The sequence below is a fragment of the Palaemon carinicauda genome, chromosome 43 (assembly GCF_036898095.1).
Source record: "Palaemon carinicauda isolate YSFRI2023 chromosome 43, ASM3689809v2, whole genome shotgun sequence".
Classification (NCBI taxonomy): domain Eukaryota; kingdom Metazoa; phylum Arthropoda; class Malacostraca; order Decapoda; family Palaemonidae; genus Palaemon; species Palaemon carinicauda.
This window is the reverse complement of record NC_090767.1, coordinates 9712109-9738164: the sequence shown is the minus strand read 5'-3', so window position 1 is coordinate 9738164 and position 26056 is coordinate 9712109. Positions and strand designations below refer to the sequence as shown.

At 48.3% G+C, this 26056-nt stretch overlaps 2 protein-coding genes across 2 annotated transcripts in view; both read right to left on the bottom strand.

The window, feature by feature from the left end:
• Positions 1–26056, bottom strand: part of LOC137633445 (elongator complex protein 2-like) — a 66809-nt gene that overhangs the window by 1738 nt on the left and 39015 nt on the right. The window contains exons 2-6 of the mRNA XM_068365739.1: positions 25386–25513; positions 24135–24356; positions 23148–23411; positions 15648–16056; positions 1–464 (exon numbers count right to left, since the gene is read on the bottom strand). The exon at positions 1–464 is cut by the window's left edge and continues 1738 nt beyond it. Coding sequence (XP_068221840.1) covers positions 15869–16056; positions 23148–23411; positions 24135–24356; positions 25386–25488 — 777 coding nt within the window. The 5' untranslated portion in view covers positions 25489–25513 and the 3' untranslated portion in view covers positions 1–464; positions 15648–15868. The remainder of the gene's footprint in view (positions 465–15647; positions 16057–23147; positions 23412–24134; positions 24357–25385; positions 25514–26056) is intronic.
• On the bottom strand, positions 13598–15838 carry LOC137633712 (uncharacterized). The gene is made up of 3 exons (XM_068365960.1): positions 15773–15838; positions 13970–14451; positions 13598–13904 (listed from the first exon to the last, which is right to left on the bottom strand). Exons 1-3 carry the CDS (start codon positions 15836–15838, stop codon positions 13598–13600), a joined length of 855 nt encoding a protein of 284 aa, XP_068222061.1.

Here is a 26056-nt window from a genome sequence, read left to right as displayed (position 1 = left end):
TACTCTAAACGGTAAGGCCGCATACGATGCCGTGCAGGTCTCTGCAGGCCCACAATAATAATGTCTCAAAAATTTTGTCAACAACACGAGCAATCGCCAATGGCCTTATAATACATTGGTTGTGGTGTTATTCAGTCAAACACATGATGGTACTTACAGTTCACAGGCAGTGTAAAATGAATACAGAGCAGACACACACACCACTACACACTGGTAACAGGCCATCAACCACATTCATAATTGTTATGAGCAGTACTAGACAGATACTCTGTTCCTATATACTGTACATACAGTGGTCTCGAGTAAACTTCCCTTACAATTGGGAACTTCTGTCAACATAAATGTCTGCCGTATCTGTTCTTTTTTTTCTTTTCTTGATGAAGGAACCTATTCTTGTAAAGTACAGTACTTCTATTGACTCAAACTCTGGTTACACATTCAAACCCTACAGAGAGTAGGGCGTGCTGCAAAAACAAATGTTGTTAAGACAGTTGGTAGGACCAAACAAAAATATATACATATCCCTTAAACATATACATTATGCTTGCAAAACATTTAAACCTATTTAAGAAAAATTGAAATCTTTACATTGAATAAAATGTTATATTTGGAAATGCTTTGTATTTTTCCCAACTACTATTAATTTTTTCACATCGCTATAATACTGGGGCGTGATAAATCTCAACCAGATGTCTAGCACCATTTAGATATCTCCTCTTCAATATCCCCGTTACAGCGAGGTGCCGTTCAACACCCACCACCGAACGCTACTACCACCAACTCAACCCACGCCAATGACGTCACTCCTTTCATAGCATCATAGCTGTTCGCTGTTGTGTTTTTTGTCGCTGTGTTTTCGGTGTTTTTCCTCCGCTTTTGTGCAAGATGTCGGATTCCCATGTCTCCCCATCTAAGTACCAGATCTATGAGTTTTGAGCTTTTGGAGGTAGCATTGCCATTATTTTTACTTTTATTAAAGTTTTTGTTTTTTCTTCATTCGTTGGCCCCGCTTCGTGGCAGCCATGCTGGCTTGCTACCTCCTTCGCTCGTTCTTAACGTTTTACAATTAGTCTTCTATACTGATTGTTTTTCGTTTCGAACCTTTTACGTGCACTGGAGTTTCTCACCGATTAACACCTTGTTATTATGATATTATACTACGTATCATAGATTTTGAACTTTAGGTTGGCTTGCTTGCTTGCCTTCGGGCGCGTTCCTAGATGGTTTTTTGTTACCGCGTTATGGTGTTTTTTATCTAGTGTTTATTGCTTATACCACCTAGTTATGTTTATCGCTTTAGTTTGAGTGGGAATCTCGCTGGGCAGTTTTTATTTTAGTTTTGTTATCCTACCGATCGGCATCTACCCGATGTAGAAGTTATGTTGGCCCCCCTGTCCAGCTCGGTACCTACCCGCGCTGGAGGGCTCGGCTTGTTATTCTCTCCCTGCCATTCCCCTGCATCCCTCTCTTACTATTTTATTTTTAAGCTTACGCATGACTAGAACCTAGGTCGATGTCATATTTTGTTACATTATTTCACATTATTTTACATTTTATTATCCGTTTATGATCATTCCGTTTTGTTATTTCGTGGTTCCTTCGGTCAGGTTGGTACTCCTGGCCTCCCCCGGTCCCACTTGTTCGCCTCGAGCCCCACCATTGGCTAGTTCTCGCAAGCTCCTCCCCTTATCGGTGTATGGTAACCCATACCCTCATCCCCCTCCAGGGATACCTCACGTCTCTCAGAGACTTTGGAGTCAGCTGTTTTGCCTTACGGGTCGAGTCCTCTCGTTCCCCAGCCTCCCCCCCCCCTCCATCCCTCTCCCGGGATACCTTCTGACTCCTTCCCCTAATCGGAGCCGAGAACACTGTCGAGGTTTTAGTCTAGTACGCTCATTTTCATGCCTTGTCGTAACCATTTTTCCTCCGCCGCTCTGATTGGCCATCGATCGGCTGGGGAGATCTCGGTTGAGTATTGGGTTATTCAGCGTGATTCCCTCGGTTACGTTCCGTACCCTACGGGGTCTCGTCGTTTGTAGTCCTTTTATTGAGCTTATCGGGGAATCACGCTAGAGATTTATTTTATTGAGCTTCATTACATTTATTGTCTACTATGGTACACTATCTGTTCGTTAAGGTCCTTGGGGCTGGCGGGGAGTCATTGGCTCCCCTCCTCCCTCCCTTTTCGACTCGCCTACCCCGGTAGGCCGGTTGTGACCCCCGGGTCCACCTCAGTTGTCTCCCCGGAGCCAACGGTATAAATGTTATTATTATTATAATAATTTATTCTATACTTCCCCGGTATCGACGGGATAGTATATCTCCTCACTTTATTGACAATACTCTTATTGAATGATCATAACTACATACGGATTTATGTTATTTTTTCATTATACTTATGCTAACTTTTTCCCACCGATTATTATACCAGTTTGGAATGTTATTCATAGTCTTTATCCCGGTTTTATACCGGTTTAATTTTAGTACCAGGAGCACCCGGATTCCCTTTGGGATACTAACCCACTATGGGATACTCATGTATCGTTATTATTACAGGTGGTCCGCTATCAGATGACAGCCTGCGCGGCCGTGCTCCAGCCAGCGTGCGGCCACGAGGTTTGCAGGTCGCATGCTCACTGCGCTGTCCAGGTGGACGACCTAATCGTCTGGCATCCTGACAACTGCGTAGTCTACTACGGGCTGGTCTCCACGCTCACCTCGGACTCGGTAGGTGTTCCTGTCGTTACTATCTAGATTTACTTCGGATTTAATCTCTGGATTTTCCTGTTATCTCCATTGTAATCTCTGATCGAATTAACCTTTTATCACGGCCTACATGTTTTTTACACTTCCTTCGTCAAAGTCACTTTGCCATTAGTAACGGTCTAATTTATTTCAGAGCTCTCAGTCTTCTAAGACCTCGGCCCTGGCGACCCTTAAGGTCTGGGTCGGCGGGTTCGCCCGCAACATCAAGGCCAAGAAACCATACGTCTTGTCCGAGGAGATGTGTACCTTGATTTACCCCAATGCCAAGACCTCTGCTGCGGTCCCCAAGGACGTGGCGGACCCCATCATAACCAAGATTAATGAAGCTTTGCTCCTATCTGAGGACCAGGAAGTCATGGGTGAAGCAATCGTGGAGGACGTCGCAGCCATCAACCTCGACATCGAGCCTATGGCTCTCGACGAGCCGGAGCTAGGTAGGGAGGTAGGTGAGGCAGGTGGGTCCCGGGCTAAGATTCCTCTCCTTAGTCCGTCTTTTTCTACATCTTCAGCTAATTCTTCTTTTCAGGGGGTTCTCGGAGAAACACGTGGCTGATATCAGGCCACGTCCGGTTACCCCTAAGGTTAAGTCTCAACGTAGACTTTTACTGAAGGCCAGCAAGTCTTCCAAATCCCTTAAGTCAGTCAAGGCTTCCTCTTCTAGAGTCCCCAAAGACTCAGCTGTCGCCTCTTCTTCCTCTCATGAATCGAGAACGAAGACAGCCCCCAAAACTACCCCGGTGGCTTCCTTTGATCCGGATGCCTTTTCCAGCAAATTACTGGATCAGATCGGTTCTATGACGACGTCCCTCACTGAGAGAATGCAGAACCAAGAGAGTCTCGTGGAGAGCCTCATGCGTTCGGGGTTGCCGCAACAACAGCAGTACGCCATCCCGGACGCCTCTAGGCTCCCGGAGTTCACCAAGAACAACCCGTGGAGAATGACTTTGCACTCCCCCTTTCAAAGATGGCATGCTGACCATCGAGGGATGTGGCACCCGGCCTATCGAGGACTTTGAATTCTACCCGCCGGGTCTCCAATTCCCCTTCCCCGGTTTTGCTCGTCTGACCGAGGAAGCTCTTGTTAGACTGGATAAAGTTCCCAAGGAAATGGTGATCTATCCCAAGGATTGATTGATTGATTTAAAGTTTTCAGGCATCCTGACATCTAAGGTCATTGACGCCGGTAACATTTAATTTATGTATACAAAAATAAAAAATAAAATAAAATAAAAGAGTATTCAATTAAAATCATAAAAGTTGAATGTCATAAAAGTTAAATAGTTTTCAGAAGACCTGCTTCTGAAATAAATCTAAAAATGCCACTTGCATAGTAGGACACTACATTTCCAAGAATCTTGGCAAGGATGAACCTGCCACCCTCACCTCGAGCCTCAAACAAATATCTATTCCTTAAGTTGTTATAATTGGGGCATTCGGTCAACAAATGCCTCACTGTTAGAGGTACTAATCAGGTGTCACAATACGGTTGGTGTTGGCCCTTCAGCAGAAACTCGTGTGTCAACCGAGTGTGACCAATACGGAGACGACAAAGAGACGTCTCCCATTTTCGGGGCATCATATTATACCTCCATGGAGATATGACATTTGTTACCTCTCGCATTTTATTCCCATCTAGGCTATCCCATTGCTGTTGCCATTTATTGCAAACCAATTTCTTGATGTCAGGTAAGAAATCATTACAGGGAATGGGATACCTTCTTGGCAGCAACTCGGATGCAGCCTTCTTAGCCAGTGAATCTGCCTTCTCATTCCCAGACACACCTACATGTGCTGGAACCCAACAAAATTGAACTGTTATACCTCTCCGTCCAATAATAAAAAGCCATTCTAAAATCTTTAAAACTACAGGGTTATTAGAATTAAAACCTTCTATAGCTTGAAGGACACTCCTTGCATCACTAAAAATTGTAAAATTACCCTCCTTCTCCAACGCTATTTTCTCAATAGCGGTTAATATGCCATACAGTTCAGCAGTAAATATGGAAGCGGTCAGAGGAAGTGCACCTCTACAATTAAAACCATTACTATGTACTCCAAATCCAACGCCAGCATCAGATTTGGAGCCATCAGTATAGATAACAGTTGATCCTCTATGTTCTTTAACATGGTCATTAAAAAGACACCTGGCTTCTAGGTCTGACATATTCTTCTTATCTCCAATAAAATATTTACAAAAAGATATCTCTGGTAACTTCCATGGAGGCGTTATTGATACCTTGAATGGAAGTACCTTACTTCTAATTATATCTAGACTGTTTAATAATCGTTTCCCCAAAAGCCATAAGGTTGAGGAGATTTTGGAAAGTATGATGCGTGTCTTACAAGGCTTGCAGTCTGAAAGGCTAGAGAGTTAGGGAGTCTTTGCAATCTAAACCAATACCGAATAATGGAAGACATTCGGTAAAGGTCTAGAGGTAACTCTCCAGCATCAACAAGGAGACTTGGGATAGGCGAGGTTTTAAAAGCTCCAGTAGACAATCTAATACCTGCATGATGTATCGAGTCTAATATTTTTAACTGGCTTGGGGTGGCTGAAGAATATATTTCACAACCATAACTAATTTTGGAAAAAATCAAGGCCTTGTATAATTTTAAAATAGTATTATTGCGGTCTGCCCCCCATGATGTATGGGACAATACTTTTAAGATATTCAGAGCTTCAACACATTTAGCTTTTAACGCTTTTAGGTGAGAAACCCATGTAAGCCTACAATCAAATATCAAACCTAAAAATTTAGCTTCTCTTGCACATGGTATCCGTTGACCTTTAATGTATATATCCGGGTCTGGATGTACTCCCCGGATACGACAAAAATGGACAATGGTAGTTTTACTTGTCGAGAACTTAAATCCATTCATGTCAGCCCACTGGATAATTTTATCAATAGCGAGTTGGATTTTTCTCTCAACCATTGCCATTCTAGTGCCAGCAAATGATATTGAGAGATCATCCACAAATAATGTTGAGAGAACATCCTGGGGAATGGCTGAGGATATCCCATTAATTGCTAGTGCAAAGGGTTACACTCAGCACACTACCCTGAGGAACTCCTCCTTCCTGGCACTTACTCTCTGATAGAGTATCCCCAACTCTCACTTGAAAAACTCTATGTGAAAGAAATGCCTGAATAAATAGTGGCAGCTCTCCTCTCAATCCGATTTCATGAATGGTTTTAAGTATACCATATCTCCATGTGGTATCATATGCCTTTTCAAGGTCAAAAAATACTGTAACATGGTGCTGTTTGGAAGCAAAGGCTTCACAAATAGAAGACTCAAGTCGTATCAACACATCAGTCGTTGAGTGCATTTTTCGGAATCCACATTGAATCAATGATAAAATACCTTTCTTTTCAAGGTACCACATCAGCCTTGCACTGACCATCTTCTCCATGATTTTACATAAACAAGATGTCAATGCAATAGGACGATAGTTTGCTGCTAAAAACTTGTCTTTACCGGGTTTTAAAAAGGCTAAAATAATGGCTAGTTCCCAAACACTTGGGTAACTATGATCCTGCCATATTATATTAATAATGCTTAAAATAAATATCTTTGTACTAAAATGTACATGTTTAATCATTGCATATGGAATTCCATCAGGTCCAGGGGCTGTATCATTGCAATGAGCAAGTGCGGAATCAAATTCTCTTTCAGTGAAAGGAGAATTATACGACTCTTCCCTTCTTGTTGCAAAATTTAAAATTTTCTTTTCTTCAGTGCTCCTATACTGGTGACCAGGGGCTCCTTCACACTTGCTGGATACATTTGAAAAATGATTAGCCAGGTCATTGCTAACTTCATTTTCTTCAGTTACATACTGGCCATTCACCTTCAACACTGGTGGTGGGTTGGGAGTGAATTTGCCAGCTATCTATTTTACTTTCCTCCACACAGAAGATGGTGGTGTTCTACTGTTAATGGAGGAAACAAAAGACATCCATGACTGGCGCCTTGCTTCTTTCATGGCACGACGGAACTGTGCTCTACATTTCTTGTACATAATTAAATTCTCATCAGTTCTGCGTCTACGCAATCGTGTTAAGAGATCTTCTTGTGGCTCGGTGGAGTGCAGTTAGTTCTGGAGACCACCACGGGACTGGTCGTCGTTTGAATAACCCTGTTGTTTTGGGAATTGAATAGACTCCTGCTGTATGAAGAGTTCAATTAAGTAGGTCTATGGCATCATCAATACTTTCAAACTGTTCTGCTCTCCCTTCGATTTCACTTAGCTCACAAAATTTAACCCAGTCTGCCTTGTCTAGATTCCAACGTGGCGATCTTTGCAAAGGCGGACCCTTGTTGGTGTTTATAATGATTGGTGCATGATCACTAGTATGCCAATCATCTAATGTCCTCCAATCAAAATCAAGAAGGCAGTTAGAGCTTGCAACTGATAGGTCAATACATGACAAGGTACCTGTCTGAACATGAAAGTGTGTGGGCTCTCCTGTATTAAGGAGTCCCACATCCTCATTCTCCACAATTGATGAGATAATATTGCCCCTTGTGTTGGCCAAAACATCACCCCATAAAGGATGTCTACCATTCATATCTCCCAGTAAGAGAAAAGGTTGAGGGAGTTGTTGAATGACCTCTGCTAAATCATCATATAAAATATTATCATTTGGAGGTAAGTACAGAGAGCATATTGTATATTTTCTCCCTATATCAATTTGTACAACAACTGCCTGCAGGGTTGTACGTATAGACATAGGTATTTGGGGAACATCTCGACGAATGTACATGAGACTTCCGCCATGGCTCCCTGCTTGTTGATTATATGGTGTTCTATAGCTAACATACTCTCGAGGACTAGGAGTGTTAGCATCAAGCATACTTTCCTGTAGACGTACAATTATGGGGGAATGTTCATGAATTAGGAGCTTAAGTTCTTCAAATTTCGCCCTTGAACCCTGACAGTTCCATTACAAAATTGAGGAGAAAACTATGGATTATTTCGGGAAGACATCTTGGATGAGGTCTTCCCATTAGCAGTTTTTAATCTAACATTATTACCAGTAGGTTTCTTCAGAGGTGGTCTTGTTATGTTGGGTTTAACGTTGGTGTTTTTCTTTGTATCTTTTTTATCTATTTGTTGAGGGGGATGGTGGACCTCAACTTGAATTTCTGATTTATTTAAATTGTCTTCTGGTTGATCGGGAACATCAACAGACAAAACATCATATTTATTTGATGTCATAATTCTAATATTTCTTATGGAAGGGGGTGAGAGAGATGGAGGTCTCTCTCTTTTACGATTAATAGGTTGTGAGTTACCAGGTTTTTGTAGCTTCCCCACTACAGGTACACCTGATAACTTGGTGTCAGGTGGAATCTCCATTAAATCAGGCAAGGATATGGCCTGAGAGAGGTTAGTACTATCCTTTGTAATGGGGGACAAAGGTTTGATAGTGGTGGGCAATGTCTTTTTGTTGATACTCAATGATAAATCTTTAGGAGGAGATGTTCTTGTCTTATGCAGCACTTTATCAATAGATGGTGAATTCCTTTTTCGAGAACTACCTATAGTAATAGGTGGGTGAGATGATTCCCGAGGAACTTTTTCTCCTGTTTTTAATGTCTTTGCATAAGTATTAGATTTATTTAATAATCTCTTGCATGCCCCACGCTTACATGTTCAATAATTGATTTATTGAGGGCAGCCTCTTCTAACTTATAAAACTGGCAGCTCCTATCATTAGATTTATGATTAGAGTTGCAGTTTAAGCACCTTGCCTCAAGTGTACAATCCCCATGGTAAATATTGGAGCAAGTATTACAAATTTTTTCATTATTGCAAACTTTGGAAGGATGTCCAAATTTAAAGCAATTATAACATTGCAGTGGCTTCTGCTTAAAAAGTTGAACTCTGATCCTTTCGTTTTCTATGTCTATGTGGGAAGGTACATCGGCATCCTGGAAAGTAAGAACAATCATTGATGTTCCAGTTACTTTATGTACTTTCCACACTGATAGAGGACACATAGCCAATATCTCCTCTTCGGTAAATTCATACAGATCCCTATTAAAAACCACTCCCCTTCCATAGCTAAAGTTTAGATGGGGTTTGATGTCCAATTTTACATCATCATTAACTGTCTTCAAATTGGACAGTATAACAGACTGTGTGTATGACTTGGCCTTTATCAAGTAACTTTTCTTCCCGAATCGAGATATATCTCCAGGTGCGATCGTACCTACCTTCCTCTGAAGAAATTTGCAGATCTTGAAATAATTTTCCGTACCTCCTACAGATTGAGCAAGAAGCCACATTGGTGGTTTTGGCTTTCTTTGGGATGGCATATCTGCCTCTATATCTTTATCAGCCCAGTCTGCTGGTCTGTAGACATCCAGATCTTTAGGTGCCCCATCACACAGAGCACCCTTAACACTCATATTACCTACTTTAATATTAACAATGTTACAGCTTGCATTAAATGCTTCCTCATGACAATTAAATGATAACCAAGATTCCCAATTATCATCTTGAAGTTTCATTCTAATTTCTTTTATTGATCCGTAACACTCAAATATTTTACGTAGCACATCATCATTAGCTTCTAAAGGGATTTGGGTAACGTGCAGGACATTCAGTTTTCCTGTGTTGCCCAAATTACCCTTTTTCCAAATGTTTAAAGAACAGTCCTTTTTAGTTCCTACGTCGTCAACAGAGTTTTCTTTAAATGAATTGCCAGAGGTCGTCAACAGTGCCGGGGGCGAGTCAGCATATCCAGGGGAGGTGGGGTCATTGTCACAAGAATCCATCAGAATAAAGAAAAGAGAAGAGTGATTTTTTGAATAGTTTGATTTACCTGCTTGAGAACATTAAGGCATCACATGTTGGGAAGGAAATTTGCACTCTCCACTACCGGCACAGTGAGAGTATACTTCCCAGATGGTCCACTCCATACCCTACCCGAAGGATAGCATCAAAACAGATATAGAGGCACAGGTGTAAGCTGAACCCGCCTGTTAAGACTGAGACCAAGAAACTATGGAATCATCCTCCCCATATCTGTAATGACGGGCTTCCGGCCAAAAGCCGAGAGTCCTACCCCAAGCATTGGATCCCCCTGGATTCCGAAGACCCAACACTTGAGAATAGTTCCGCCAAAAAGGTCCAAACCATCTTCGGGATGGCTGAGATCATCCAATACTCTGACATATAGCTTTGAGCACAAACACCTCCCAACTGTGACACCTTTCCCATTCATCAAAGCAGGCAGCAATACCGGATGTAGAAACATCCGCCCAAGTGGCAATAACAGATGTAGAAACATCCATGCCATAAAGAGAGAGAAAACAAAATAATAAACATACATATATATGTAAAAATATACACATTTATATGGGAAATTTTACTCATAGGGTTGGGACAGCATCATGAAAGAAAGTTTGTAATATTAGGAGAAGGTTGAAGCAATATAAAGAGGAAGAAAAAGATAAGAAAGAGAGAAATTTAGATTCGAACTGGGGGAGCAATTTCCCCAAGTTCGAGAGCCCTCTTGCCCGTCACCAAGTTTCAGCACGGGAATAGAATGCTGTGCTGAAGCTCAATGACTTCATCAAGGCATTCTCTCATTAAGAGGGTTGCCAGGAATGAAGCGAGCTGATAGTGTTATCGAGTGGACTTCGGACCACCTCAGAATCTCTACTGCAAGATGGGATAGCTGTTGTGAAAAGGTACCTCCCTATTTGTTGATATAAGCCACTACCGTGGTTTTGTCGCTCATCACCACCACGGAGTGGCCACCAAGGGTCCGTTGGAACTGTTGAAGGGCCAGATACACGGCCTTCATCTCTAGCAGGTTGATGTGTAGGTACTTTTCTGATTCTGACCAAAGGCCTGAGACCCTCGGGTTCAGAATGTGGGCCCCCCACCCTTCTTTTGACGCGTCCGAGAACAGTGTCAAATCCGGGGGAAGGACGAGAAGATCCACTCCCTTTCGTAGGTTTTCGTCCATCAGCCACCACCACAGGTCCGCCTATTTCGTGGATCCCATAGGGACCAGAGAGTCCGGGGAATCGGTGCCCTGATTCCACCGGGACTTGAGCCATCATTGCAGGGATCTCATCCTGAGACGGCCGTTCGGGACCAGACGGGCCAGGGACGCTAGGTGACCTAAAAGACGTAACCATGATTGGGCTGGAAGCTCTTCCCGCCTGAGGAAGGGCTCTGCAACCCTCCTCAGCCTTGCTATCCTGTCGTCTGATGGAAAGGCTTTGTGGAGATTGGTGTCTAATAACATGCCTAGATATACCAGTCGTTGGGTCGGCTGCAGAGAGGACTTCTCGAGATTTACCATGATCCCCAGATCTTGGCAAAGTCCCAGAAGCCTGTCTCGGTGTCGAAGAAGGGTCGACTTCGAGTCTGCCAGGATCAGCCAGTCGTCCAGATATCGGAGGAGACGGATGCCGTTCCTGTGCGCCCACAACGAAATCAGGATGAACACTCTGGTGAACACCTGAGGTGCTGTGGAGAGACCGAAGCACAGTACCTTGAACTGGTAGGTCTTGCTGTCTAGGCTGAATCTCAAGTACTTCCTGGAAGACGGATGGATTGGGATCTGGAAGTATGCGACCTTCAGATCCACTGTGCACATGAAGTCTTGTGGTCTCACTGCAAGTCTGACCGTGTCCGCTGTCTCCATGCTGAACAAAGTTTGTTTGACAAACTTGTTCAGAGTTGAGAGATCGATGACGGGTCTCCAGCCTCCAGACGCCTTCTTTACTAGACAGAGTCGACTGAAGAAGCTTGGACAGCATCCTTCTTGAGCATGGTCTCGACTTCTGCCCGAAGGGCTAGCCCCTTTGCCGATCCCATGGCATAGGAGCTCAACGACACTGGATTCGCTGTCAGGGGAGGTTGAGTGGTTGTGAATGGGACGCGATATCCTTGGCCCATCACAGAGATCGTCCAGGAATCGGCCCCATGTTGCTGCCACCTGTGCACGCAACTTTGTAGGCATCCCCCCACAGGTGGACACGCAGGGGGACTGCCAATCCTAGCGTTTACGGCCACAGCCGCTCCCTCTAGGATTTCTGCCTCCCCTGGAGGACTTTCCGCCCCTCTTGTCCTGGACAGGAAAGGGCTGTGGCTTACACACCTTCGTCTTAGCTGCCGGAGCCTGCTTCGGTGTCCTGCAAGGCTGCTCTTGATGCTGTTGTGGAGCTGGAGGCTTGTAGGGCCGAGATGTGAGGGCCCTTTGGAGGAGCGAATCATGATTCGACTTCCTCCACCTTTCAGCTGTGCGTTCTACTGTATATCCTTGGGCTCAAACAAGCTTCCTCCAAGGATGGAGGAGTGTCTGAGCCTGCAGACATCCACGGCGGGGACCTTCGGATGGAACTTCTCGGTCACTGCATCAAGTCGCTTTAAGATCGAGTTGGCCCACAGGTTGGTAACCTGGTGATCCAGGAACTCGATGGAGTGAGTGCCCGAGAGGAGGAAGATCTCCAGGGCCTTCCTATTGCTCTCCTTAGACAAGTCCTTGGAGCGCAAGAGGATGCCCAGAGACCCCAGCCAGACATCCAGCCACGAAGTGGCCTGCATGACACACTTCGCGACCTTCTCCTGGCTTAGGATCTCCGATGCCGAGAATGTCACTTGCCGGGAGGAGAGCTTCTCAAGAGGAGTTCCCCTAGTGAGCTCTTCCACAGAGTGGTGGAGGGGAAGAGCCATACTGAACTCCCCCATGATCTCAAAATACCTCCTCTGCTGTAAACGAGGAGGTGGAAGGAGCTTGTTCCCGGCAGAAGAATGGCTGGAGGAGGCGAGTTCCGAGAGCTGGGCTTCGACCTTATCTCTGGCACTCTTCACCCCCTGGGACAAAGGCAAAGCTCCACTGGCCCTTGGGGGCTTCTGGGTACCATAGACTTGGTCTAGGACCGTATCCTTGCCTTCGCGAGGGGCGATCTCCAGGTCATTGAACCTGTTGAGTTGCCTCATCAGATTCAAGACCTGCCAGAAGGCATGCTCCGACTTGTGCTGCTCTCCTCCCTGTGGACTAGCAGCTAAGTCTCCTGTCCCCAAAGGCTCTTCTTGGGGAGACACGTGGACGTTCTCCCGGGGTCTGGTTGGCTCTGGTCGGATCCGTGAAGAAGACCTAGGAATCGTCTTTGAGTCCTTGGGTTCCCTCCTAGGAGGGATACAGGACTCAAGCAAAGAGGTCTGGAAGGTACCTTCCATGCGGGACGTTTCTCTTCCTCGAGGTGGGGTTCCTCCCATTGGTGCCGTGGAAGAGGCCCTCACCCCGCTGGACTCTCCTGAGGACGGAAAAGCTTCGTCCACAGGAGACGGAGAAAACGACTGCGAAGGGGATGGAGCCTTCCTGTCGGACCTCTTGGGAGCCTACTTCTCCCTGGAAGAAGTCACCACGAAGTCTACTCCTCTCCTGCTCTTCAGCGGGGGTGAGTCTGTCTTTGGTTTAAGTACCAGATCAGCGAGGGCCGGCTTCACAGCCTGCACCACCGCTTTCATCACGTCCTGGACGAGAGCCCTGCGCTTGCGCAGTGGCGATCCTGATGGCGATATAGAAGTACGCGTCCCCGTAGGAATCACGCGCTGCGGATCCCAGCGAGAATGGGGGTCGCGCTGGCGCGATGGAGCATTCGGAGGGTCGCGCGTGGGCGACTGCTGGATCGCGGGCGAGTGGGCGCGCTGGCGAGGGAGCCGTTGGCGTACAGGTGAAGGTGCGAGCGAGGGTAGAGGAGATCGCTGTCGTTCAGGAGTACGATGGTACGCAGGAGATCAACGGCGCACTGGAGATCGATGGCGCGTGGGCGAGCGATGGCGAGTTGGCGAACGCTAGCGCGTTGGCGAGCGATGGCGCGCAGGTGACCGACTGCACACAGGTGATTTAGCACGTGGGCGCGTCGGAGACCTGTGACAATCCGAGGCATGGGCACGCTGGCGCGTTGGCGAGCGCTTGCGCACAGGCGAAGGATCGCGCGGGCGCGTAGGAGATCGTTGGCGCTCAGGAGGGTGTCGATGCGCAGTCAGCTGGGGCGCAGGATCAGATGGCGAGGAAGTGCGCAAGGGCGAACGCTCACGGTCGGGCTCAGAAGATGTCTCGTGGGCGCGAGCACGCAGGAACTCCTGAAGTGCACGCGCGCTGTTGCGAAGGCGAATATGGGCGCACAGGTGCGCGTGGGCGAGGCGAAGGAGTGAAGTCCTTGCCTGCGTCCAGATCCAAAGATCTTGGGCGCGTGTTGGCGCGCATCAGGAACAAGGTGCGCAGGTGCACGCTGACGAGCAGGAGATCGTGGGCGCTCAGGAGACTGATGGCGCGCATGGCGCGCAGCAGGAACTAAAGGGCGCTGACGGCTAGCAGGAGAGCGCTGGCGAGACAAGTCCAAAGACTGAAGCTCTGGAGAGCGCTTGTGCGCTACTGCGCGCAGTTGAGCACGCAGGGGACCCCTGACGCGCATGGGACTTACCCACACCGTGGGATAAGTCCCTTTGCCCCCAAGGGACCGGCGCCCATCGGATGACGGGATGAGAAGATCTGCGGAGAGGTCCAAGGACGTGGCTGCGACAGTCTGCTCCCGACGAGAAGAATCCTCTGCAAGGGAAGGCGGCGGTGAAGAAGACCCGAAGAGGAGCCTCCTAACTCCCTTGTAGGGAGAAGGAAGGCCCCTACGGCGAAGAGGACGACGAGCCTTACGGCGAAGGCGACCTCGAGGCAGGGCATCCACATCGTCAGTCCTCCGAAGAGGAGTCTCTGTCACTGCGCTCCCCCGAGGAGGAGACGCATCTGCAGGAGAGACCGTGGGACTCAACTTTCCCCTCGAAGGATGTTCGGAGGGGGAGGGGGAGGCTGAGCCTTCAGCAACATCCGCAACAGCAGCAGCAGCAGCAGCAGCAGAGGTTTGACCAGACCCGTCGGAAGCCTCTGCCACAACAACGTCGACAATAGACAGAGGGTCTACCTCTGCTATTACCGGCGATTGCTTGACAGCTGCCCCCAACTGAATCAGGTCAAACAGGGCTTCCTTGGAGGGCAAGCCCTTAAGCCCCAAGGAAGCCCAAAGCTGAAAGAGATCATCATTAGACACAGCACGGTCATCATCGTAATGAGAATCAATATCCTCCCCCGGAGGAGGAGGGGGAGCTGCCTCGCTATGGGAGGCAACGCCCTCTCCCGCACCCCGAGGTCGGGAAACAGAACAATGGCCTACGCTACCACTCGACGGCCTCTCACAAGAGACCAATCGAGTGGGAGCTTCGGAGGAGGTTCGGGCGGCGGAAGAAGAGTCCTTGGAGCCTTCCTTCTTCAAGGCAGCCCTTGAAGGAAAAAGGTCTCTCCTGGACTTCTTCTTACGTCGCCAGGCAAACCTCTCCCACTGGGAGGTAGACCACTCCCTGCACTCACTACAAGTTAAGTCTCTATCACACTGTTGACCTTGACACTGCGGGCAAAGGGTGTGAGGATCCGTCTCGACCGCCGACATGAATGTTCCACAGGGGCGGCCTGGGAGTCCAGGGCACTTGCGCATAATTGCGATGAAGGTAGAGGCCAACTTGCAAACACACAAAGCTGAAGAAAAAGAAAAAACAGATAAAGGCTGTCAAAAGCAAGGACGAAAGACAGACACGTCTGCTCATCGTCCGAGCCAAAAGTGAAGTGAGACAATTCACCGGTGTGTGGGGGGGAGGGGTAGCAAGCTACCCCTTCCCCTACCCCCTAGCTAACTAGCGCGGTGGTAGTTAACCCTCGTTAAAAATCTAATGGCTCGTCATTTTCAGCTACGCCGAAAGTAATACCCTATGTAAATAGCGTGGTTTGTATTTCGGTTACGGAACAATTATTAATTTAAAGATACCATTACCTTCTACAAGTAACAGGAATAATCACCTTTTTATATTACTGTTGGACGAGCATATGAAAAAGAAGACATTCTCGACGGGATCCTGGTTTAGCATACGCACGCCCGGGAAGCTGGGACACACACAGCCGCAAAGTTGGCGTCGGCCTTTTACCAGAGGGCGTACATCTCCTCCAGACAGAGGTCCAGTTGAAAGTAGTCCCTCAGGAGTCTCTGGCATTCTGTCTCGCTGATCACACCGGATTGGTAATCAGTTACCATTTACTTTGCTTCTTTCGGTCTTTTGTCTCTTCGCTTTCGGCGCTGGCTCTTCGCCGTCGCGCACCGGAAGCTCCGGTGCATCGTGGGTCTGATAGAGGATGCCGGTGTCATCTTGGCACAGTCCAAACGTGGTTTCCAATGATGCCGTGTCATTTCCCAGGGACGGCTTCCCCCCATCTGAAACGCCAAATGTTGTGTAAAGTATTGACATTTTCATCAACTTATGACACCAGAAATGAGACTACAGTACTGTATTATTAAAATTGCCTCTTCTCATTCATCACCATCAAACCTCACACTTCTTTATTCATTACTGTATTCCAGAGAGTTGCAAAACCTCTTTGACACTATAAACCCCAAAAAGGAACCCCACATCTTTGCTAAGACTGTATATAGTCATTCCTTCTTCCTAATAAAATCGTACATTTTAAAAAGTACAAAATATGTGGCAGTATGTTAAGTGTCGGTACTTTTGCTCTACATTTCTTAACCATTGAAGAATATAAAAAAGTGTATAAGACATTATTGCTCATAATCAAAACATCAAAGAGATGGCAGTCTATCAAATAGATCTCAACTGTCTCGCAGAGTCTACCTCATATCATATTCCCAGGTTTTAAAAGTAATTTCTATTTTCCCTAACTATACAAACCACCGTTCTTCAATAGGAGACTTATTATCCTTAGGAGGGAGGAATTCCCTCTGATTAAACCGGACGGTTTACTTTCCCGGGAAATGCCAAAGCACTTAGGTCTTGTGGAGGAGCGGAAGTGACGGCTCCTGCCTATCAACCTCCCAACGACTTGGACATGAAGATGAGGAAGGTGTTGGGATAAGCCACTACCAGGGACTGACAGACGATCATGAAGAAACTACATATGTGTGGATTATACGTTGTCTGAATGTGTGGTCATAAGAGACCATGGGTTGCATACATCTTCCCATCCTCCCCAATCATAAGGCCTGGCTGCATCTATCATCCGGTCCAACAAACAACAGGCTGACTACTATGCCCCAAAAGGAAGAGGAGAAAACAAAGAAAATCCCAGTAAATGTTACATCTCATTCTGTTTATAATATTAGGAGAAGGTTGAAGCAATATAAAGAGGAAGAAAAAGATAAGAAAGAGAGAAATTTAGATTCGAACTGGGGGAGCAATTTCCCCAAGTTCGAGAGCCCTCTTGCCCGTCACCAAGTTTCAGCACGGGAGTAGAATGCTGTGCTGAACCTCAATGACTTCATCAAGGCATTCTCTCATTAAGAGGGTTGCCAGGAATGAAGCGAGCTGATAGTGTTATCGAGTGGACTTCGGACCACCTCAGAATCTCTACTGCAAGATGGGATAGCTGTTGTGAAAAGGTACCTCCCTATTTGTTGATATAAGCCACTACCGTGGTTTTGTCGCTCATCACCACCACGGAGTGGCCACCAAGGGTCCGTTGGAACTGTTGAAGGGCCAGATACACGGCCTTCATCTCTAGCAGGTTGATGTGTAGGTACTTTTCTGATTCTGACCAAAGGCCTGAGACCCTCGGGTTCAGAACGTGGGCCCCCCACTCTTCTTTTGACGCATCCGAGAACAGTGTCAAATCCGGCGGAAGGACGAGAAGACCCACTCCCTTTCGTAGGTTTTCGTCCATCAGCCACCACCGCGGGTCCGCCTGTTTCGTGGATCCCATAGGGACCAGAGAGTCCTGGGAATCGGTGCCCTGATTCCACCGGGCCTTGAGCCGTCATTGCAGGGATCTCATCCTGAGACGGCCGTTCGGGACCAGACGGGCCAGGGACGCTAGGTGACCTAAAAGACGTAACCATGATTGGGCTGGAAGCTCTTCCCGCCTGAGGAAGGGCTCTGCAACCCTCCTCAGCCTTGCTATCCTGTCGTCTGATGGAAAGGCTTTGTGGAGATTGGTGTCTAATAACATGCCTAGATATACCAGGCGTTGGGTCGGCTGCAGAGAGGACTTCTCGAGATTTACCATGATCCCCAGATCTTGGCAAAGTCCCAGAAGCCTGTCTCGGTGTCGAAGAAGGGTCGACTTCGAGTCTGCCAGGATCAGCCAGTCGTCCAGATATCGGAGGAGACGGATGCCGTTCCTGTGCGCCCACAACGAAATCAGGGTGAACTATCTGGTGAACACCTGAGGTGCTGTGGAGAGACCGAAGCACAGTACCTTGAACTGGTAGGTCTTGCTGTTTAGGCTGAATCTTAAGTACTTCCTGGAAGACGGATGGATTGGGATCTGGAAGTATGTGTCCTTCAGATCCACTGTGCACATGAAGTCTTGTGGTCTCACTGCAAGTCTGACCGTGTCCGCTGTCTCCATGCTGAACGAAGTTTGTTTGACAAACTTGTTCAGAGTTGAGAGATCGATGACGGGTCTCCAGCCTCCAGACGCCTTCTTTACAAGAAAGAGTCGACTGAAGAAGCCTGGGGAGCCGTCGACAACCTCTTGGACAGCATCCTTCTTGAGCATGGTCTCGACTTCTGCCTGAAGGGCTAGCCCCTTTGCCGATCCCATGGCATAGGAGCTCAACGACACTGGATTCGCTGTCAGGGGAGGTTCAGATGTTGTGAATGGGACGCGATATCCTTGGCCCATCACAGAGATCGTCCAGGAATCGGCCCCGAGTTGCTGCCACCTGAGCACGCAACTTTGTAGGCATCCCCCCACAGGTGGACACGCAGGGGGATTGCCAATCCTAGCGCTTGCGGCCTCGGCCGCTCCTTCTAGGATTTTTGCCTCCCCTGGAGGACTTTGCACCCCTCTTGTCTTTGACAGGAAAGGGCTGCGGTTTAGACACCTTGGTCTTAGCTGCCAGAGCCTGCTTCGGTGTCCTGTGAGGCTGTTGTTGTTGTTGAGGAGCAGGAGGCTTGTAGGGCCAAGATGTAAGGGCCTTCTGGAGGAGCGAATCTTGGCTCGTCTTCCTCCAACTCTCAGCTGTCCGTTCTACGTCCTTGGGCTCAAACATGCTTCCTCCAAGGATGGAGGAATGTCTGAGCTTGCTGACATCCATAGCGGGGACCTTCGGGTGGAACCTCTCGGTCACTGTATCACGGCACTTGAGAATCGAGTTAGCCCACAGGTTAGTGACCTGGTGAGCTAAAAACTCGATCGAGCGCGTTCCCGAGAGGAGGAAGGTCTCCAGGGCCTTCCTATTGCTCTCCTTGGACAAGTCCTCAGAGTGCAACAGGATGCCCAGAGACCCTAGCCAGACATCCAGCCACGAAGTGGCCTGCATGGCACACTTCGCGACCTTCTCCTGGCTCAGGACCTCCGACGCCGTGAATGTCACCTGCCAGGCGTTGAGTTTCTCTACAGAGCGACCCCTGGAGAGCTCTTCCACGGAGTGGTGGAGGGGAAGAGCTAAACATGGCTCCTCCATGATCTCGAAGTACCTCCTCTGCTGCACGCGAGGAGGTGGGAGGAGCTTGTTCCCGGCAGAAGAACGGCTGCAGGAGGCGAGCTCGGAAAGCTGGCCCTCGACCTTGTCCCTGGCACTCTTCACCCCCTGGGACCAGGGCAGGGCTGCACTTGTCTTGGGGGGCTTCTGAATGCCATAAACCTGGTCCAGGACCGTATCCTTGCCTTCGCGAGGGGCGGTCTCGGGATCCTTGAAACTATTGAGTTGCCTCATTAGTCCAAGGACCTGCCAGAAGGCGTGCTCCGATTCGCGCTGCTCTCCTCCTTGTGGACTGGCAGCTAAGTCTCCTGTCCCCATTGGCTCTTCATTGGGGGACACGCGGACGTTCTCCCGGGGAAGGGCTGGCTCTGGACGAAACCTCGACGATGATTTGGGTAACATCTTGGAGTCCTTGGGTTCCCTCCTGGGAGGGATACAGGACTCCAGCAAAGTGGTCTGGAAGGTCCCTCCTACGCGAGACGTTTCTCTTCCTTGAGGTGGGGTTCCTCCCATTGGTGCCGTGGGAGAGTGTCTCACCTCACTGGATTCTCCCGAGGATGGGAAAGGTTCGTCCACAGGAGGAGAAAACGTCTGCGAGGGGGAAGGGCCCTTCCCGACGGACCTCTTGGGAGTCAGCTTAATCCTTGGAGAAGTCACCGCGAAATCCACTCCTCTCCTTCCCTTCAGTGGCTGGCTTCATAGCCTGCACCTCTTGGGAGCCAGCTTAACCCTGGGAGAAGTCACCACGAAATCCACTCGTCTCCTTCTCTTCAGTGGGGGCGAGGGAGCCTTTGGTTTCAGTCCCAGACCTGCGAGGGCTGGCTTCATAGCCTGCACCACCGCTTTCATCAGAGACCGGAACCAAGGCTGGCGGCTGACTGACGCAGGTCGCTGACCCCCGCTGGAGGGAAGGGGATCGGTTGGTCCTTCGGAGTGGATACTACAGGGCCTGCCTGAAAAGAAGAAAGGGAAGAAGAATGTTGTCCGGACCTCTCCGATGACTCTTCCTGCTCCTGGGCGCATTCTCAGCGCTTCCGCGATGGTGATCGCGAGGACGATCTGGAAGTACACGGCCCCGGTACCTCGCAAGGCTGGACGCGCTGCGAAACCCGGCGGGAATCACGCTGGGGGTCGCGTGATGGTAGGATCGCTGGTTCGCGCTGGCGTTCGCGCGGTGGCAGAATTACCGGGTCGAGCTGGCGCTCGCGCGATGGCAGAATCGCGGGGTCGCGCGTGGGCGACCGTTGGCGCGCGGAGATGAGGGCGCGGGGGCGCTGTTTACTTGGCGCGCTGGTGAGTGGGCGCGCAGGCGAAGGTGTGCGTGAATGCACAGGCGAGCGCGAGTGCCTGAGTGATCGCTGGCGATCAGGAGAATGATGGCGCGTAGGTGAATGATGGAGCCTAGGCGAGATCAAGCGCGTTGGCGAACGATGGCGAGTTGGAGAGCGACGGCGCGTTGGTGATCAATGACGAGTGGAACGCGTGGGTGACCGACCGCGCACAGGTGAGTTGGCGCGTGGGTGAGTCGGAGCCCCGTGGCGATCATACGCGTGGGCGCGTTGGTGAGCGTTCGCGCGCAGACGAAGGATCGCGCGGGCGCGTAGGAGATCGCTGACGCGTAGGATGGCGCGCCGTGGCTGATGATCTCGAAGGTGAAGTCTCGTGGGCGGGCTCAGGAGCTGGCTCGTGGGCGCGTATGCCCTTAAGTGCGCGCTGGAGATTGGAGCGCAGGCGGTAGTCGACGCGTAGGGGAACGCTGGCGAGGCTAAGGAACAATGTCCTTGCCTGTGCCCAGATCCGAAGATCGTGGGCGCCCGGGCGAACGTTGGCGCGCTGGGCGCGTATCAGGAACTGGGTGTGCCGTAGAGCGCTGATGCGCCGGAGGTTGACGGCGCGCAGGAGAGCGCTGGCGAGCAGGTGAAAGCTGGCGAGCAGGAGAGCGCTGATGAGCAGGAGAGCGCTGGCGAACAGGGGCGCGTTGGAGATCAGGAGAGCGCTGGAGATCAGGAGAGCGCTGGCGAGGAGAGTCAGGAGACTCTACGGCAGGAGAGCGCTGGCGAGCAGGAGCGCGCTGACGAGCAGGTGGGCGCTGGCCATCAGGAGAGCGGAGGCGCTTGCGCGCTACTGGAGGCCGCACAGGTGAAACCTGGCGCGGAAGGGCCTCACCCACATTGTGAGAGGCCCTTCTGCCCCGAAGGGACAGGTGCTTGCGTAGGCAAGGAAGATCTGGCAGGCGCAGGAGATCGCGAACGATCAGCAGAGAGGTCCAGAGGAGTTACTGCTACGGTCTGTTCCTGATGAGAAGAGTCCTTCACAGGGGACGACGAGGATGACGACACGAAGAGGAGGCGCCTCTTGACTCCCTTGTAAGGAGAAGGAAGGCCTCGGCGACAAAGAGGAGGGCGAGCCTTACGGCGAAGACGACCTCGTGGCAGGGTATCAGCATCGTCGGTCCTCCGAAGAGGAGTCTCTGTTAGTGCACTCCCCCAAGGGGGAGCAACACTCGCAGGAGAGACTGTTGGACCCAGCTTCCCCCTTGAAGGATTTTCGGAGGGGGAACCTGGGCCTTCAGCAGCAACACCAACAGTAGCAGCAGGGGTTTGACCCAACCCGTCGGACGCCTCTGTCACAACGTCGTCAATAGCCAGGGGATCTACCTCTGGTATTACCGGCGACTGTTAGACAGCTGCCCCCAACTGGATCAGATCAAACAGGGCTTCCTTGGAGGGTGAGCCCTTAAGCCCCAAGGAAGCCCAAAGCTGGAAAAGATCATCATTAGACACAGTTTGGTCGTAATCTACAAAATCAATAATATCCTCCCCCGGAGGAGGAGGGGGAGCTGCCTCGGTATGGGAAGCAACGCCCTCTCCCACACACCGAGTTCGGGAAACAAAAGAAGGGCCTACGCTACCACTCGGCGGCCTCTCACGAGAGACCGAACGAGTGGGAGCTTCGGAGGAGGTTCGGGCAATGGAAAAAGAGTCCTTGGAGCCTTCCTTCCCCTAGGGGGAAGAACGGTCTCTCTTAAAACTCTTCTTACTCCGCCGCGCAAACCTCTCCCACTGGGAGGTAGGCCACTCCCGACATTCCATAAACAAATTATCACTACTACACCGTTGACCTCGACACTGCGGGCAAAGGGTGTGAGGGTCTGTCTCGATCGCCGACATAAAAGTTCCACGGGGGCGATCGTGAAGTCCAGGGCATTTCCGCATGGTGGAAAGCAAAGGTAGAGGCCAACTTCAAACAAACAAACACTGGAAGAAAAAGCAAACAAATTAAGGCTGCCAATATGCGAGGACGGGACAGAAACGTCTGTACATCGTCCGAGCCAAAAGTGAAGTGAAGTGAAGCAGCTCACCAGTGTGTGGAAAGAGAGGGGTAGCTAGCTACCCCTCCCCTACCCCCGTGCTAACTAGCGCGGGAGTAGTTTAACCCTCGTTAAAATCTAATGGCTCGTCATTTCAGCTACGCCGAAAGTAAACCCTATGTAAATAGCGTGGTTTGTATTTCGGTTACGGAACAAATATACATAAACATAAAGAATGTTTATAGATATATTACAAGTATAAGAAAAAGTAAGTAAAACAAAAACAAAAGCATTAATGGCTGTCAAAGAGGCAAGGGTGAAAGCGGACACATCCGGCTACCACCAGAGCCGATAGTAAAGTGAGTTCAGCACACAGGTGTGTGAGGGGGGTAGTAAACCCTCGTTAAAATTCTAATGGCTCATCATTTCAGCTACGCCAAAAGTAATACCCATATTAAATAGTGTGGTTTGTATTTCAGTTACGGAACAAAAGTATATTATCATGACCACTTGGATTCTATCAACACAGAACACCAAATGATCCACTACTCACCTTTGATAATTGGACCAGCCCAAGGCACTTCTGATCTCAAGCCTCCATGACCAGCTAAGATAGTATCGAGCAACACAGATATCGTCACGTCCTTGTCGCAAGAGGAGTTCGGTTTGACTCGGAACAGGACGCTGCGCAGCCTCAGAACTTTGTCTTCCCTGTCTTCCGCATCCTTCACGTTGTCTCCTTTCTCCAGCACCGAGACTTTCCAGACACGAACGGAGGAGTCCTTCGGACCGCTGGAAAGCAATAATCCGCCATTATCTGAAAGGTAATAATATTTATGCTCAAAATGCATTCTCAAAACAAGTCAAAAGAGCTACCTGAATATTTCCAACATTTCATTCAAGTCTACGGACCAACCTTTCCCTTTTTCCTATGTTGATCTTTTGTATAATCTACTGTCTATATATAATAACAACAATCATAACTAGAATTGTGATCTTGCTGTGGTTCACCTTCAAAATTCAATGGGTTCATCCAAAGCATAATAATACCTATCAGTGGTTCAAAGTTGGTGGAAATCAAGCAAGACGTTTCAACATAATCTTGCTAACAGACAACAAACAAACGTATAAGTAAATAAATTAATAAATGCTGGTCATTTTATAAACTCATTGGCAGAGGTAATGAATTCATAATCTAACAATGATTTTTCATTCCCTGAATATTTAGTTTTTGCATTAAATATTCTCTTTACTCAATTCAAAAGGCGTGGTAACCACTTTACACAGTCTGAAGTATTTTCTGCCTCAATTCCCATCTGGTTTAGATTACATTTCCTTCACTTCATTATTATGTTTGGCAATTCCTACTGGTCTCTCGTCACACTACGTCAGACTAATTTTTCGATCTTCCTTCATTGCAACTCCAAACCATCCCCATTTCTTTTCCTTCCTCTGGACATCTCACCCCTCTGTAACATACAATATAAAAGGTAAACAATACAAGGTCCTAAATCAGGTAAATAAGATCTCGGAAACTAACCTTCTCGCATAATGTCCAGCGAAGTCACCCAGTCTTCGTGACCGTTAAGAACCGCTTCTGGAAAATAGCCGCCCAAACTCTCGCGTGTGAATACGCGTATTCGGCTGTCGTGATCGCCGCACAGGAGCAGCGGATGCTTGGCCTCTTCAACCTTCACTGGGAGGAGGCCCGTGATAAACGTGCGTCTCGGGAGGCGGAATGTCTTCCTGCCTTCTCTTTCACCTGAAGAAGTGCATTGAATTAACAAAAGGCAAAATATGTACTATCAACTAAAACATTAAAAACAAGTAAAATGAGCACTCAGAGAGCACAGACCTCGATTCCCCCTATCACACCATCTCGATCTTCACTAGATCTCTATTTACATGTTCCCATCCTGGATCTGCAGGTCCGGAATAATATAATATCAGAACCATAACGTAGCGATTGCTAGACCTTACGATGGCTTAATGCTTAAAAGTTTTGACCAAGTCTACTGTGCTTTACTCGAGTAATAAGCAAGAATTTCCAATTTGGTCCAATCTGGCAATAGTTAAGAATCCTTTAGAAAAAACTCTTGGATCTGGATGGTGAATACGATCACAGGGTAAATCTAATACCTTCTTAGTTATCCCATTTCTAACATGTCTTGAAAATGTCATCAAATTCATCCATAACTATTTTGAGTAAGCCAGCTTACATCAGATTTCAGGAGTAAAATACAGTGAAAAATACATCCAATGACATTACAAAATTCTCCCTCACCTGCCCCATAAGGATTTGTTTACAAACAGCTATAATGGAAAAGCCCAAAGTGGAATGGATAAAAAGTGAAAGGAAAAGGACAACATAGCTGTATATATATGTCAGGATGCCAGAAAACTCTCAATCAATCAATCCATCATAGCTGAGAACAGTATGGATGAAGTGAAATGCTTCTTATAAACCCTATAGTGTCCAGCCACAGCTAAACTTGTACTCTATGCAATACTCCCTTTGGCGATGCGAGAAATTCTGACGGCTGAAAAACCTCAGTTACAAATATAACCAATGCCTAAACCCCATAACACATTGGACCGATATTTCATTTATTGAATACAGTCGCTGTTGGCTTCTCAGATGCAGCAGGGGTCTAGAGGTCTTTAGATATGATATATACCACAGGTCCTTGTTTTAAACACGTACATAATTATAAAACATACAGTATACCTGTAATGAAATTTTCATGGAATTAGGAGCCTTGATTGTATAACTCTAATTTCACAACAGTACCTGTTACAGGGCAAACAATCCAACAGGCGGCCATGGCAGTAGCGGCCGTCACGATGATAAGCTTCTCCTTCCCGTCTTCGTGGATGACCAATCCATCGGACATGACTACTGTACACCTTCGCTGTGTTCTGGAAATGAGAAACAAAAAAATCAATTTAGTATTAATGAATTTCTATTGATATTTTCATCAGTCAGGTCTCCTTCTTTTGCCACTTTCACCAACACTCCTAACTCCCATTCATCAGGTTTTGCCTCTTCATGCCACATTCTACTCAAGTACCACATGTGGATGAGGTCAGGATGAGGGGCAGATAGATGGAGAGGGTTTGGGCATGCTCTTTGCACTCCACAAGAGAGATTACAGTTCAACAAACGTTCAGCTGGGCTACACGAGGCACTAGAAGAGTTGAAACAACCCAGGTCTACATGGCTGAGGACTATGAAGCGTGAAGCAGATGATGATGAATGGAGAAGTACAGTATTGAATTAAAAGCTCAAGATAGAGACGACTGGCAAAATCTAACTGAGGCCCTTTGCATTAACAGGTGTAGGAGGTGATGATGACAATTATTACTACTAAACTATTTCATCAAAACAAATCACACAAAACTCTACAATTGTCCCAAGAACGACACCGAAACATCCCATTGTGGAAGAACCCCCGACTGGGT

Excerpts from the sequence above, each read along its gene's own strand:
- LOC137633712 (XM_068365960.1), bottom strand. The coding sequence starts at position 15,838 with ATGCCAGAGACTCCTGAGGGACTACTTTCAACTGGACCTCTGTCTGGA. Across the intron at positions 14,452-15,772 it reads GAGGAGATGTACGCCCTCTG|GCTCGTCGTCCTCTTCGCCG; the intron begins GTAAAAGGCCGA and ends CTTCGCCGTAAG. Across the intron at positions 13,905-13,969 it reads ATCTTTGGATCTGGACGCAG|CGCGCGTGCACTTCAGGAGT; the intron begins GCAAGGACTTCA and ends CCTTCGCAACAG.